Source organism: Bacillus rossius, chromosome 10 (genome assembly GCF_032445375.1).
Source record: "Bacillus rossius redtenbacheri isolate Brsri chromosome 10, Brsri_v3, whole genome shotgun sequence".
Lineage (NCBI taxonomy): Eukaryota > Metazoa > Arthropoda > Insecta > Phasmatodea > Bacillidae > Bacillus > Bacillus rossius.
In genome coordinates, this window is record NC_086337.1 from 54,634,683 (window position 1) to 54,650,784 (window position 16,102).

Genomic DNA, 16,102 nt, shown 5'->3' on the forward strand with positions numbered 1-16,102 from the left:
TTTCTACAGAACTAGCTTCTGAAATTATAAGATGGCCATAAAAACTTTAGCACCTAGTATGAATGGTTTCAATTAAATTGGCACTTAAAAAATTCTCTTAAAATGCAGTTTTATTAAACGTATACAGATGGAATTATTAAAACGCAACTATTCGAATTATTCGTCCACGCCTAATGTTAATTGGTAATGCATGGCGCATCGCGTATGGTCGATGTTCAAAGTTGGTATTTCTGCATACCAGCACAATTTATACTTGGTACATGGTACAAGACCCTGAAAAATGGTATGTGTACCAACAAGTTGGTACGTCTAACATCCCTGTATTCATTTCACTCCTATGCGCACGACCTCGCTCCCATGCACACGACCAACTTTCCGCTATTGTGAATCGTTAGGTTAGGAAACATGGCGTTCATATCCTATGCACACGACCTACTGTTACTGTTATTTTTTCAATTGTGAACCTAGCGTCCTAGCCTAACCACAGCTATGTGAACAGTACTGTTTCGTACTGAAACTGTTACCAGATAACATGAAAGTCAAAAACAATAGCCGGACGTCCGATGACGCCGGTACCAGATGAACCACTGAGTCTTTCCTGGTGGCCACCAGGATCGCTTGAGTTAATGGCAGCAAAATGGCGCCATATTTGAATTTTTAAGCGTCCAACACTTTGGATTAGTTAATATAAATCTAGGGTAAGCACTATTTACAAATCCAACAATACCATCAGCACAGACACAATAGTGGAGAAACAGTAAGACGCTACTACTGCCAATTTTGCAGCATTTTAGCATTTTTAAAGTGATGCGGAAAGGAAAAATTCATGTTAGCATATAGTATATTTTTTTAGCAAACTTTTTCTGATAGGTTAACGATTTTTTTGTTCAAAAAACACAGTTGCTTTATCAGGAACTTAGTATTCACCGTGCCGCCACACTGTTGTATCGACATTCGCTCTGCCGTCTAGTGTCATAATGTCACACTTGTTAGTTGGACAGGGTAATTCCGGAAGTTCTGGGCCAAAACTGACGTCTCCTCCTCTACCTGGTTCCCCCACCACGTACCTAACTTACACCCTTCTTTCCAGGTTCATCTGCCATGTACCTAACTATGTATCCTCATTATTCGTAACGCTCGAAAATTGTAGTCCCCTTGGCAAAGAATGTTCACTTCAAAAATAAATAATAAATAGTTGGAGGTACGGCAATAAATTAATTTACCCCATTCCTCATCTAAACTGTGAATTTAATTAATATCGTTTTGTAAAATAATTTCAATGATGATTTTTCAAGACGTCAGAAATTCTTTATTTCTCAGTTTTTTAAAGTCTATTATTATTATTATTATTATTATTATTATTATTATTATTATTATTATTTTCCTTCAAAATTTTGTACTTCCCTCTAAATGAGAGTTAAATGTTCCGCAATACCAAGAACCGTTCAATGGTCACTTGACAGGCGCTACTCACTACTCAGACTTACTGTTCACAGGGACGTAATCGCGGGGGGGGGGTTTGGTCTGTGGGGTCTGGACCCCTCCCTTCCAGGAAACAAAATTTGTGGAGACTCTAAATCGTAAAACAATTTACTTAAGAAAAAAGTATCAAAAACAATTATTAAAAAACCAAAATATACAACTTTCGATTTTCTTTTCTCGTGTAAAATCATTAGTTAATTTTCTAGGAGTAAACGTTGGACTTATAAAAGTCTACCGTTCCGCGATATTTCAGTAACAAACACAATAACGAAGGAAATGTACTCATTAAAAACGACGTAACAGATGAAATGGACTCCCTCCTCCACATAAACCCTGTCCGTCACTTCGCGCGGATGACGACCGAAGCGCTCTGACGCAACGCCCGGCCATGGAGGAAGCAGAGGGGGAGGCGCAGAGAGGAAAGTCGAGCCGGACACAGATAGCGGACCTCGTTAGTCGAGGCGGCAGCGAGCGGACTCGTCGCCTCCTGGGAACTAATCAGAGCGCCTCTTTCATGTCCCGCGCAGTGACGTCACTCGCCAGTTCGGAAAGGACGACACCAGAGGGGTGCAACTGAATAGTCGGGACGGGGCCACAAAAAAAAAAAAAAAAAACTGCGCGGTTGAGAAATGCCAACATCAAAAATTTAATTTCAAATATAAAGAAAACATAGAAATTTCTTCAACATAATGACTCAAATCAAAACTTTATGTTCCAATGAGGAGTGCGGACTGTGGAACTTGACAGACATTAAGTGACCTGAGGAGTGACATTTTTTTTTTTTTAAGTGCGAGTAATTGGTGATTAGGCATTTTTATGTTAAGATTATTTATTAGTGATGTAAATGTTGGTAATCAATAAAACTGAAATTGGAAAACTTGATTGGGCTATCCCTTACGAACCCAGTTCACCCCACATTATATATATCGTAACAATACACATTAAATATTGGCATAAAAGCATGCCCATAGAAGCCAGAACACAACTACTCATTTGTGTGTCTGGTGACAGCTGCGTCACGAGTGTCCGCTGAGTGACCCTGCTGTCCTCGGCTCGCGACCACGCATGTGACAGTCGCGTGGTTGGCAGCAGTGACGCCAGGGGGATGCCCCTCCCCTTCCAGGATATAACTGGAAAAAAAAAGGGGGGGGGGTTGTCTGTAAAGTCGGTTTACGGACGATAATTTTACGTGATAACGTCTTAATAAAACATCGATGAAAAACTGCATACTTTTTAATTTTCAAATATTATTTACAGTTTTTGCAAATTTAATTTAAATAATTTGTTTAAATATAATCACGAACAATTAGTTAAAAAGCCCGCCTTCACCTGTTTGGTATTACAGAAGATTTTCTCGCACGGTGATTGGCCGGTTCTTGCACGCTCGGCTCAGGCGGAACGTGGCCATTTTTCGCGCGTGCAGCCAGCGTTCATCGTTTTATAAGATGTTATCACGTCAAAAATAAAAAGATAACTAGTGAATATAGACTAAGTAAAATACAGCAATTTAGTTGCATAAGGTTACAGAGAGCTTTAATTTAAAGGATTATTGTAATCCTTATAGAGGTTACAATAAATGCATTTCCTCCCCACGCGAAGCCCAAAATTACTCATACGGAAAAGCTGCAGGAATTCTGTTTCCAATAAGTCTAAATTTAATGCCGGTTTGCAGACGTGTTAATGGTAAGCATGTCTTTCATACAAACTTGATATGTGTTTCATGTTTTAAATAACATTAATATATATGTACTTATGACTTGTTTTTACAAAAAATTCTAACTGTAATTTTTTTTATTAAAAACATTTAATAAAAACCAAAATAAAAAATGTTCCATTTTTTTTCTCAAGCAAAGTCATTTCTTAAATTTCTATATGTAAACGTTGAACTTTTAAGTCTACTCTTCCCTGAGATCACACGATGGAAGTTTCCTTGAAAGGTCCTATGGAAGAATTAGCAGAGCGATGGCTGTTTTCATTTAAGTTTTTGTAATCAGTCGTGTTGGAATTTCTGTAGAAAGTTTCCTACAAGGTGAAAAATGTAATTTATTTTGAAGGGATTGACGTTTTCTTGATTACCGATTTTAAACGCGGTGAACATGCGGTCTATTGAAGCAGTTACAGCATTATGCACAATGATGAGAAACATCAACGTTTATACAATACAAAAAGTACTAACCATCAGTATCCGGGTGTTTCGTGCTGCTATCTGCGAGTGATGGTGGCAAGCAACCTTTACGATTCATGCAGCGCATTCTAGCGACGCGCGCAGAATGTACGTGTGTAATTCGCATCCAGAAATTTTGTTACTTTAAGAGTGACTATTTTATTTGTCAGTATATTTATGGCGCTCTGCGTTATTTCATATAATTCTACGTTAAATTTCGTGTCCGAGCAACAAGAAAACATGTGAATTTGCTCGTTGCTGAGTTTAGATGTTTAAATATCACTGGGAGAACTGAAATACCCACTCACGTTTTTTTTTCTTTCAAAATTTGTTGTTAGTTCAGTGGCTTTAAATTTTGAGTTAATTTATAAGAGCGAAGCAATATCACGATATTGTCGCAATGTTGTAAAACAATATAAATTAACAATCTAGTACGTTTTTCTAGCCTAAGTTTGTACCAAAAAAATTTTCATGTTGGAGACCCTAGCTTCATTTGAAGTGGGCTCTGGGCTCTTCAGCTACTCTCGACTCTGAGCTCTGGGAGCAATTGGACGAAACAGTCTGACGTCAGAAGAGAACGCAGCGTCTGTGAATAAGCCTTTAGCCTTTAGTATGTAGCTGCTTGCTGCTCACCTCTATCGTCACCCCAGCCGTGGGCAGTGTCTGCTTTACTATCGAAGAAGGTTGAATCTGTAGTGCCTACTATAAAGTCGAGTGCACAATTTGAAAAGAAAAAAAAATTACAGTAACAGTAGGTCATGCGCACAAGATTTAACCGCCATTTTTTCGAACCTACTGATTCACAACAGCGCATAGGACGGACGTGTGCATGGGAAATTAATATATTTTATTTATGTTACGGACGCAAGACGCAACAAACAATTAGAGCAGAGTATGCTAATACTTATAAAACACTAGAAAAATTGTAAATAACAAAAAATGCTTCGTGGTTAGAATAGTTAACTAAATATTATAAGCAAAAATTATTTATTTATATGATGGAAAATATGCTCAAAAATTGATGATCAGATGTCACGAGATCATCATTTGGTAGTTAATATAGTTAGTTACTTACACTGTAAACAGATGTCGGATACATCGCAAAATTTCATTGGCAAAATAATTCACAGATTTCAAATTATTGGGAACTGATTACGCACAGTCGTGGCTTGCTGTGCCCTTGCTCGTGTTTTGTAATTGTGAACCCAGCCTAATTCTTCGTGTGCTTTGGCCTTGTAAGACCAGGCTGCGTTCTCAACAGCACGAGTACGGCACACACGCACGAAGCTGAAATGTACTCCACAGATATGGTAGCACACGCACAGAAAAAAACACCACACAAACGAATAGACTGTCACAATCAAATATCACGGAATAGTAGACTTTTAGAACACCAACGTTAACGCACAGAAAATTTAAGTAGTGATTTAGCTTCAGAAAAGAAAACTGAACATTATATATATATATAGTTTTTATTGAATTGTTCATAAAAGATTTCTTAAATCAATTTTTGATGGTTTCGTTAAAATAAAGCATATATTAATATAATTAAAATTATTAAATAAATATGCCATGTTTGAATGAAATATAATGCTTACAACTAAGGCCGGAATTACAATAGCCCGTCGCGTCCGTCCGTCAATCACGTGACCTGCAACCAATAAGATGTCCCGAAAATTTTTTTATACCTTCCGTCCGTCAAAAGCTTGGCAAATATTATGTACTTTTGACGGACGGGCGGACTATATCTACGGTTTCAGCTGCGACAGTCAATTGTCGCTAGAATACGGACCTGTGATGTTTGCATGTGGTCGTTCATATGTTTTGAATAATAAAGTTGCGGCAGTGATGCCAACTTCTAAAGAATGTCCCCCCCCCCCCCTAGGCCCAACTTCAATCCCCATTATATGTAGATTAAAAACACTTAAAGTTTTCATTGTACACCCCGTTCGAAAGCTGAAATTATTTTCTCTGAATCCTCGTTTTTCACTTTCGATATAGATTATGCGTGATAAATTTACTTATTTTCCTGCCCAAACAGAGCATTATAATTTTGAAAAATAACATTCAGTATCTACAATTTCATATATGTACGAATTTAATTTCGGTTTAAAGAATACATGTTTATTAACCTTGAAGTTCCGGATCGGTCTCCCAACATTTCGTAATTTTTGCTGATTTATTTTCTTTTAGCATCCAGGAAAAGATTTGAACACAATTAATTAATTATTATTCGTGTTTTTTATTCCTTGGAATCACAAAAAAAAAAAAAAATACGACTTAATTTTCAATCCAATAAAACTCGCGAGTATATAACAAAATTACAGACACAACCTCAACGTGATAACTGACAACGTGAAAAGTTGAAAACGTTAACAGCTGTAAAAGTGAAAACGGAATTCGTGGCTCTTGACCAGCAAGTTGTTGGTCATAGTGCGAAATTCAGCCACCAGCGCCACTTGCGTTTTTGTCCTTTTTTTCTAGGTTTTTTCTCTCTCAATTTATACACTTTTATTGCACCCCCCTCAAAAAAATTTCTTAAATAATGTACCCGCTAAAAAAAACCCCTAAAGAATCCTCCTAAATAAATGTACCAACTAAAAAAACTCCTTTATATCTTGGTTCCACCTTAATCTGGGGGAAACCCCCCAAGTTGGCATCCCTGCGTTGCTGTTCTTAAAACTCAATTGTAAACAATTCAATCACTATGAATTTTTCCGAGGTTACGCTAAAACAATACATACAAATAACGACGTAAATAGTAAACAACATTGAAATCATTTTCTGAGAGAAAAACACTGATTGTTCGTGGCAGTTAATTGAGAAAACATTTTGACGGACGAATGAAGTCATGTTGTAAATCGCTTTGCTAGCTGCGTGGCTTTGACGTATGAAAAAATGACGGGCTATTGTAATATACACACATTTCCTGCCGCTAACGTAACACAACCCACCATTCTAAAATATCACAGCATTTGTAATATGTTAACCTAAAAATTATGATAGTACTCTAAGTCGTTTTAAAAATGTCATTGTGCTTGACAAAATTATTAACGTATTTTAAAATAAACAAACATGGCTATTACGCGATCATGATTATGGTTCACACAAAATTGAAACAGTAATTATTTACATACATATTTTTTTAGGTTTGGGTAAGATATTTACCATACATTAAAAATAAGTACATTCTAAGTTAACTTATCTTGCACATGGACACATAATTCTTCTGTTTTGTAACAAAAATTATTTAAAACTTGTTTGCTAACAACATGGCCATCCACGAGTACGTACCAGTCATGTGCTGTTCCGCAGAACTCTGAAAACAAAAGAGAGCGAAACATACGATGGTACACGAATAAGGTCGAAGCAGGCTGAAGTAAATACGGTGCATGCGTAGAAGGTATAAAACGTGCTTCGGCCGTAACATGGCTTTGGAAACGCAATTCAACACAATAATATTGAGTAAATTACTCTAAAAATTGTTTAATATCACCAGATCAGTTTATTATTATTATACAACTTACTTATTTAAGATATCATGATTTTTAAAAACTTCAAAATATTGTTCTATACTGTTGCATTGAATATCCATAAAGCCAGGGTAAAATAAAATATTAAATATTCACTTTCTTGCTAACTACACAATTCATGTACACAAATTTAGTAATAAAAATAAACTGTACTTATATAAATTACTCTTTTTTTTTTAATTTTTTAGAGGCGTACTGCAAAGTGAGTTAGCCCACGCCGATATCAGAAATATTTTGTTGTTGAAAATCGGTCTGGGAGAGTTGAGATGTACAATTTTCAGGCAGTCCCTACGAGCTACCCACCAACGGGCCGTGGTTCAGGGGGAGGAAGGGATGAAGGGAGGAAGGGAGGAAAGGTGATAGGGTGGGAGGGAGAGACAGCGATAAGGGGGGGGGGAGGTATGTTGCAGTGCGCAGCCTCAAACAGCGACGCGACGCTATATAGGAGCGAGTGCCGCGTATAGTGATAGAAGTCGTCCAGCAACGCCATGGGTCCTGAAGCGTTCGTCGTGCTGTTGGCAGCACTGCTGCTGTGCCAAACCGCCTGCCACCCCAGTGAGTAGCACACCAACAGAACAAACAGTGCGTACCCGCCGAGGTCCTGCAGGGATTATCGCCTGTGTGACTCTTCGCCACTGAAGCGAGCGTGGGTTTGGAAGTTCTTTCATGAGGCTCCCGTCGATACCTTCATACAGCCTAACACGTGTCCTCTCATTTGATACTGAACAATAAGTCTTTCAAACGTGTCCAGTAATATAGCCTCGTAAAATTTTTTTTTTCCGCCTCAATCATATACACTCATCAATAATATAGAACAAACTTCGAAATTACTCGTCTCCCGCTTAAGGCCCTGCCACACTCGCGCAGTCGTGTCTGTCTGATGTCAGGCCGTGTTGTCCGCCCATACTGTCTGATGGATCTTCTGTAGCAGCTTCACACACACACACACACACACACACACTTATCTGATTCATCTGGGTCACGTGATCATCCATAGAGGGCAGAACGGTAGATTGCCATAGATATTTATATTGACTTCACTCGAGAGCTTTATACAAATAAAAATAATGTAAATACTAATATTAATGTAATTTCGATACTTTTTTTTAAAAGTTTAAATAAGAGTTTAATATGTACTTTTGGATCAAAGCAGTTATTTGCATGGTTTTTTTTCCTATGAATGTCCACAGTCTGGTTTTTGTTTCGGTGGATTTTTATTGGCATTAATTCCTAACAGTTAAACCAAGTATCGAAAAAATAAAAACTCTTCCTTGCAAATTCTCTGCCAACCTCTGCATATGAAAGAATGTCGAGCCGTCGCATATAGGTACGACGCCGTAGCGATGACGTTGTGATACGTGTTCGCATTTTCACGTGGCCGTCGTAACGCAGACGGGTCGTTACCACAACGCCGAATACAATAACGCCGAATACCATAACGCCGACGGCTAGAAAACTGCTGTGTACCACAACGCCGAAATACAGTAACGCCGAAAAATGTTGCTGCGGGGAGGGGGACCACAGGAGCAAAATGAAAAACAATGAATGAATTTGTGTACCTAACCTAACCTAACCTAACCTAGGCTAGCCTAACCTAACGTAACCTAACCTTACCTAACCTAACCTAACCTTTGTGGCAGTCCTGCAATGACATTTTTCGGCGTTAATGTATTTCGGCGTTGTGGTATTTCGGCATTGTGGTGCGTCCCCAACGCAGACGCGTCGTCGCTGTGACGGCGAGGAAAATAACTAACCACGCCTGACCTGGTGGAGCGAGCGTCACACAGCCGCACAACAATGCCTTGCGACACGGGCCCTGGAGCGAGCGTATTCTCGCCCCGCAGACAGCGCGCCAGTCTCACCCAGCCCTCTCTTGCCCGGGGAACGGCGCGGCATTGAGCGGCAGTGGCGTGAGGCGTGTTGACACAGGCGTTAAAGAGGACAGGACGGTCGAGTATTGTCGCCCCGAGCGACTGTCTTGGAACATCCGCGAGAGAAACTGGCCTCACAGCCCACGAAACAAAAGGTTTCAACCAACATAGGCTGAATTTTCGCACAGTGATAGAATCTACTATGCTTGATAACATACCGAAAGTTTACCGCTGTAGACCTTGATGCGTATCACCGAAAACGAGCAGTCAATTCCTAGATGACAGCGACATACAGCAGTCCATTAAAATGCTTTCAATTTACGTAGTTTTTAACGTAGTCTCTCTCTATAATCTTACCAAAATGGTCTAGAAACGCAATTGTACACATTCACGTTGAAAAAATGTCCGAAATTTAATATTGAAGGTAAGACATAAATTTATTAAGTAACGAGAAATAATTTTTTCTTTTATCTCACTAAGGACATAAAAACCCGATACACATAAACATAAAGGGTCCGACGTAATAATCACTTTAACAAAAGTTGTTCCAAATATCTTAAGCTTTAAAGTGAAATTATTTTCAAGAGGCTAGCGTAATTGATCGCATCGCTAGAACGTTCCGCAATTGATGGAGCAACGTTCGCCCCCCACGAAATCAAGATATATTTTTAATCTCTGAAAAACTTGACCCAAAATGAAATTTAGTACAGCGGTAATATTAACCTTTTTAAATAACATTTAAAGAATTTACCTCCGCAAACCTTGTGCGTTGCACCCCGAAAACATGCAGTAAGTCCTAAATGATCATTTCTTGCAACGATACCGAAAAAAGGATTCCGTAAATGCAATTTCGTTAGTAGTCTCTCAGCATGGACACAAAAATAATATTGAAACATTATTATTTAAGGTAATAGTGAAAAAAGGATTAAAGTTTCAACATCATTTAATTTATGGGCAATGCAAATCAATTAACTTATAAAACGAGATATTTTTAAAATTTACGGATATTAAAATACAAGTTACATAAACATGAATGGCCCGACGTGAAAATCACTTGAAAAAAATGTTGTTGCATATTTCTTAAGCTTTAAAATGCTATGCTTGATAAGTGTACAATAATAGATACATGACTTCAGCGGTCGGGGTGTCGCAGTGTGTACTGCGCTCTGGGCCGTGATACAGTCGTGTTGGTGGGAGCGTTCAGATCGAGGAAATAGGTCAAAAATTACTAGTAAATTGATTTAAGTATTCTAAGTAAATGGAAAAGCGTGTTTGATTTTTATCACATTACACCAGAATAAAACTATTTCCTTATGTTTATAAATAACATACATTCATGATAACAATTTGTGTTTTATTTTCTAGTTGACCAAGTGGCCTGGCTAAAATACAAATGACTTTCCTATGTTACGAAAGTGATAGTATGAGTCAGTAACTTTCAGATTATACCCTTTGAACATTGAGTTAAAATATTTTATTAGCAAGGGAAATAAAGCCATAAATTATTTAGATATTTTTTACACCATAAATTATAACAAATACTAATACTAAGAGGAAGGGCATATACAGCAACGCATGATAAAAGCGCAATTATATATTAATGTGTCTCGCATGTTGTATTATTAAAAACCATCTGCTTGGTACTTGTGCTACACATGTATGAAATTATTTTGTGACGCCAAAAAATGTTATTTTTTTACAATTGTTTCACAATATTATTCGTGGAAATAATGTAAAATTTATCCAAATAAAATACATTTATTCTATTTATATTTATTTAAAGATCTTATCTAACAAGAAAAAACAATCTCCTCTGATAATTTTTATAGTGGAAGTCTTAATTTTTTTTAGTTAATTTGTTAGTACAGTTGAGTGTAGTTCAGTCACCTTATATTTCTAGAAAGCACTGCATAAAAAAAAAGAAGTTATAATTTTTTGCACGTGATTCCTGATTTACAAATGTGTAGTTCAGATTTTCGTTCGGTTTTCAGGCAGGAGGGAAGTAGAAGACATGTCCCTATTTACAGTGAATTAAGTAAATTGTTTAGTTTTTAAAAAAAATTGTCATAATTTTTGAAATGGTCTAAATGGAATAAAATTATGTTTTCATGAGAGAAACATATAAATTTTTTTCTTAAAATGCTGTCAATATTCATATAGTGTTGTCTTATTTATACCTACATAATTATGACATCATAAAGTTTTGCAGTCTTTTGATTTTTTTTAATAAGTGAGTGGTTTGAATGGGGAGGGGTCCGAAAACATTATTGTCCCCGGGCCCTTGAATTACTCGCGGGTAAACGTCTGGCATGCGTAGAGATCACTGGGGAAAGTGACGTGGATGAAGCAGTGACGGAATCATTGGAGAGGAACTCCCTGAGAACACACACTGGCCCACCGCAACTTCCGCCACGTTTGCAAACTTCGAGTGATAACTATGTTCTTATTTTATTCTTAAAAACAGGAAGTGACAAATGTGCTATCTCTAGAGTCCAAATACTCCCCATCTTAATATATATAAATCCAGTGTCCTGATGTTTGTTTCCAGTGAACTCTTCACCAAGTCAACCGATTTCGATGAAAATTGGCATTTATGTGTAATTTTTTCCAACTTGAGAGATAGGATAGTTTTTATTTCGATTAATGGTCTTAATAATTTATAATTAATAATAAACTGATTATCAATGTTGATTGGTGTTTAAGTCCGGGAAACAGTGGGTAGGCCTACTTCGTCGCCATGACAACGTTGCGTGTATTGTATTAAGTTTTTGTCAAAATTAATTTTAATTTTATTTCCCCCCCCCCCCCCACCCAATTAATACAACCGTGCGAAGGAAAAAAAAGAGAAACTTCTTTCATGAAAAATCTATAAAAAAAAATTATGAAACATATCAAACGGAAATTATTCCCAAATAATAAAGTTATAAAGCTTAACAAGATAACATTACTACGTCTAACAAGATAACATTACTACGTCTGACTGAAACTGAGTATCATACATAGTATCCTTCTCATTACTAAATATTCAATTCAGACTTGCCAAACAATAACTTCCTTTATTATTTTCTAGAGATAACACTGTCGTGCTACATGCTTAATAACTACTTCATCAACTATGATACGCGCTGTTTCATTAAAAAGAGCACACGAGTGCTTATTCTTCGTAACTACAATTTTTTTAAATCTTTTTAATGATACTTGTTTTCAAAGGGTTTTTATTTAAGAAAGTGTTAAATATGATTTATTTTCTGGGCTTTCTGTTTGAGCCAACAGAAATAGGAAGTAGGTACACAAGAAAATGCGCAGTGCAACACACACATTCAGAACTAAATACTGCTAATTTATTTCATGTTAATTTGTTGAGCAATTTTAGAGGCTGCAGTTTATATTTAGAAATTATGTATGTACAGGGGCGCAACACTAAATTTCCAAAAGGGGGGGGGGGGGCAATATACCTTTCTATAAAGAATCATCGATCCCCCCTATTGAAGCGAGGGGTCCGGGGGTCCTCCCCCGGGAAAATTTGTATTTCAAGGTGGAAAATGGTGCTATTTAAGCAGTTTTACTATCTAAAAATTGATTACACAGAATTTTCTTTGCCCCCGTTTGCCCCCACTTCAAGGTTTCAGAAGGGGGGGGGGGGGCAAAATACCCTTGCCCCCCCCCCATGTTGTTGCGCCCCTGTGTATGTATATATGTATGTATATGTGGATGTACACACACACTCATATATGATAGGCTATAAGGTCCCATACCTCCGGTGTGTAGCGGAACACTGTGAACTCTAATGCTGTGCTGCTGCAGGCGTGCCGGGAGACTACACGGACGACTCGTGGGAGAAGGAGGCTGGGCTGGCGGACCAGGCGTGGCTGCCCTACAGCAAGTGAGTAGCTGTTCCTTCAGTCGGTCTATCATGTGCGCGCGTTACAAGTTTCACTTACTTACTTGGCGTGGTAAAAACTGGCTTTAATTTTTCACGGGAATAAAATAATAAGGACTGGAGCGATGTTTATAATTACGGTAGGTAAAGTATAAATCCAATCAATTTAACAAAAAATTTAAATAAGTACTTAGTATTCAATATAAATATAAATATGTGTATAAAATGAAATATTTAACCAAACAAAATAATAAGAGATAAATCTCAATTAATAATGAAAATCAATAAATATGCTGGATGTTTATTTTAATTTAATAATTATAATTATTTAGTAAATAATTAATAATGCAAATAAATTATACATACGGAAACATAACCTCACTCATATAAATACAGTTCAGAAAGTGTTTCAAATTATATGGATCGGTATTCGATTTCAACAACTAAAGTATATGATTTAAAAGCACATATATAATTTACATTTGTATGTAGACCTTTTCACCCCGTCAATTTTTGTTGCAAGTTGCGCGCGCGCATCGTAAAAATTCACTCTCGTTATTAATTTCATAACACGCCTAAAGAAGCATAACTTGAAAAATATTTCTTTCGCTCGGCGCCATAGATATTTCCGCAAAATAAGAGTTACAAATAGAGCTGTACCGATTGACAGAATTTTTCCGATATGCTGATAGAACTGTTGCCGATTCAACAATTCCGAATCAATACAGAAGAAAACAAATCTTAGTTAAAATTTTATAAATTTACCCAAAATATCTCATTCTCAGAAAAGCATGCAGTGCAAAGACATGTAATTTAGTTGATAAACGGAACATAACCTCTCTTTTTTTAACTCTTATTTTTAGCTCGTTTTCATTTGTTTGTAGACGACCCGTTAGTTGCTTATTGAAACAAGAATAAATTTACTAATGGAGGCTGGAAAAATTTAATTAATACGTAATTATGTAAAATAAGGTTATTTAACAATAGGTATTTATAAGAATATTGATTCACAAACTACGTTTGAAAAAAAAAGTGGTTGTCTGTAAAGTCGGTTTACGGACGATAGTTTAACGTGACAACGTCATAACAAAACATTGATGAAATGATCGCATACTTTTATGAATAAAATTGAATAATCTTTATTGAATTATCGCTATTTTGTATGGATACAAAGAAGGAGTGAAATGAAAAATAATTGATAAATTTACTTTTACTTGCACTCATTAATTCAAATATGTTTATTACTTTAACGAAGAGATTATTTTAACTATAACTTTTATACATGTTAGCTATTTAACTTCTTCCAATCTGTGTTATTCTGTTAAGGATAGAACGATGATAGGAAAAGTACGAAACGAATGGGAGTGTTTCAAGTTTTAATGTGCCTCGAAAAAATCAAATCGATGGTTGTTCCAATCGAGTGGAAGAGAGATAGATGCGGCGCAAGCGTACAATGAGCGTAACGGGACACTTTTTTGTGCGTGCAGCCGGCGTTCATCGATTTATTAGACGTTGTCACGTCAAAAAATTAATTAAAAATATGACTTGGCACATGTTTACAATTCAACAATGGTATTCCACGTTGTTGCCAGCAGGCGACCACCGACTCGATGCCTGCAGCTTGCAACCTAGCGCGGACTTGAGGGTACTGGCGGGTGTTGCAGACGGGGTTGCGTGCGCCGCGGCGGCAACTGCGACCACCGGCCCAAGGACTGCTGCTACAACAGCGCGTGCCGCTGCAACCTGTGGGGCAGCAACTGCCGCTGCCAGCGCGCCGGCCTGTTCCAGCAGTGGGGCAAGTGAGGCGTCCGTCGTTCCGGCCTACACCCCACCGTTACCTTTTATACCAGACTTAGTTGATCTTGTTTTACAACGCATCCATTATCTGTTATGTACACAATTTGGTATCGCATAAAAATTTAAGGCAGATTCTCAACTTGTTTTTTTTTCATACCTTGTGCATTACAAATTAAAAACACTTGTACACAGTTTTTAAATGTGTACTAATGTGTGTTGGGAGAGGTAGGGCAGAATGGTGAATAATATGTAAGTTATCATCGCTTGGTCCAGAGTACTGTTATGTTACGTTGTTTTGACTTAAGAATGAGACATTAAATGGGACATATAATTTTGAAACCTCATTTGTTTTTTTTTCTCCCTTGGTGTACACCCTCACAATCCCAGCTAAGTATCCGGGCGTCATAATTCTTTCTCCGCTCGAAGCATACAATCACAATTTTCATTTTTTTTATAAACTCCACCCTCAGTGAAGTTTGGCCCAGTACAAATGTTTTTAAAGAGCTACAGGTGTTTAAAAATACAACCCGGATTATTTAATTGTCAGATACACCGATTTTAACACTAAATATAATAAACTAAATGACCAATGTAAAATGGCCAATTTTACTGTGTAATAAATTAATAATTTAACATTATAATACAATTATTTTAACCTTGGTACAAATTAAATATAAGGGCCCCCCCAAAATTTCCCTTTCGTTGAATTTAAGAATTTTTCCATGTACTTAAAAATATTTAGCGGGATTGTATTCCCCTGAATTTTCCTTTTCCTCTCTTTGAGAGACCGTCTGTGCGACAGCTGGTCGTTGTGGTACAGTTGGCCTTTGTGACTAGCCGAGTTGCTCGAGAACCCGCCCAGAGAGTCTTATTGCTTAATCACTTTAAAGTATGAAACAAACTTATTAGTGTGCATTAAGATGCAGTTCTTAACGGGCATATAAATTTGCTTGGTTCGGCACCACTCATAACGTATATCAAATTAATTCCAGACGTACCATAACCCTAGCGACTTTAAATGTTTTGTATCATCCTTTGCTTTTTAGTTTGCTGAAGTACTTGTGTTAAAATTAGTTGTTAAATATTTTTGGTACTTCGAATTTAGACATTTTTAAAACACGACTAGTATTTCTGTTTTAATAATCTGACACAAAAGTTTGCAGTTTTTTTTTGCAGCGTGTAACTAGGAAATCTATGCCTGAGTTATTACTCGAAGAAGGTTGCTAATAATTACTTTTTTCATTTCACATGAAATTGTAATGGATTTAGATGTGTTTCGTTTTATTCGGATTTATTTAGGTTAGCTTTACTAGTAGACTAGTACGTATTTAATTTAAGTAATAACAACTGCGGTTTTGTATTTAAGAACTGCTAA

General features: G+C 37.0%; 1 protein-coding gene across 1 annotated transcript; it reads left to right on the plus strand.

Moving 5' to 3' along the window:
* Nucleotides 1–7,600: 7,600 nt before the first annotated feature.
* LOC134535659 (toxin Tbo-IT2-like) lies at nt 7,601–15,066 on the plus strand. Its single transcript, XM_063374851.1, has 3 exons — nt 7,601–7,734; nt 12,855–12,933; nt 14,595–15,066. Exons 1-3 carry the CDS (start codon nt 7,668–7,670, stop codon nt 14,731–14,733), a joined length of 285 nt encoding a protein of 94 aa, XP_063230921.1. The 5' UTR covers nt 7,601–7,667; the 3' UTR covers nt 14,734–15,066.
* Nucleotides 15,067–16,102: the final 1,036 nt, after the last annotated feature.

Excerpts from the sequence above, each read along its gene's own strand:
- LOC134535659 (XM_063374851.1), top strand. The coding sequence starts at position 7,668 with ATGGGTCCTGAAGCGTTCGTCGTGCTGTTGGCAGCACTGCTGCTGTGC. Across the intron at positions 7,735-12,854 it reads CCAAACCGCCTGCCACCCCA|GCGTGCCGGGAGACTACACG; the intron begins GTGAGTAGCACA and ends GTGCTGCTGCAG. Across the intron at positions 12,934-14,594 it reads GCGTGGCTGCCCTACAGCAA|ACGGGGTTGCGTGCGCCGCG; the intron begins GTGAGTAGCTGT and ends CGGGTGTTGCAG.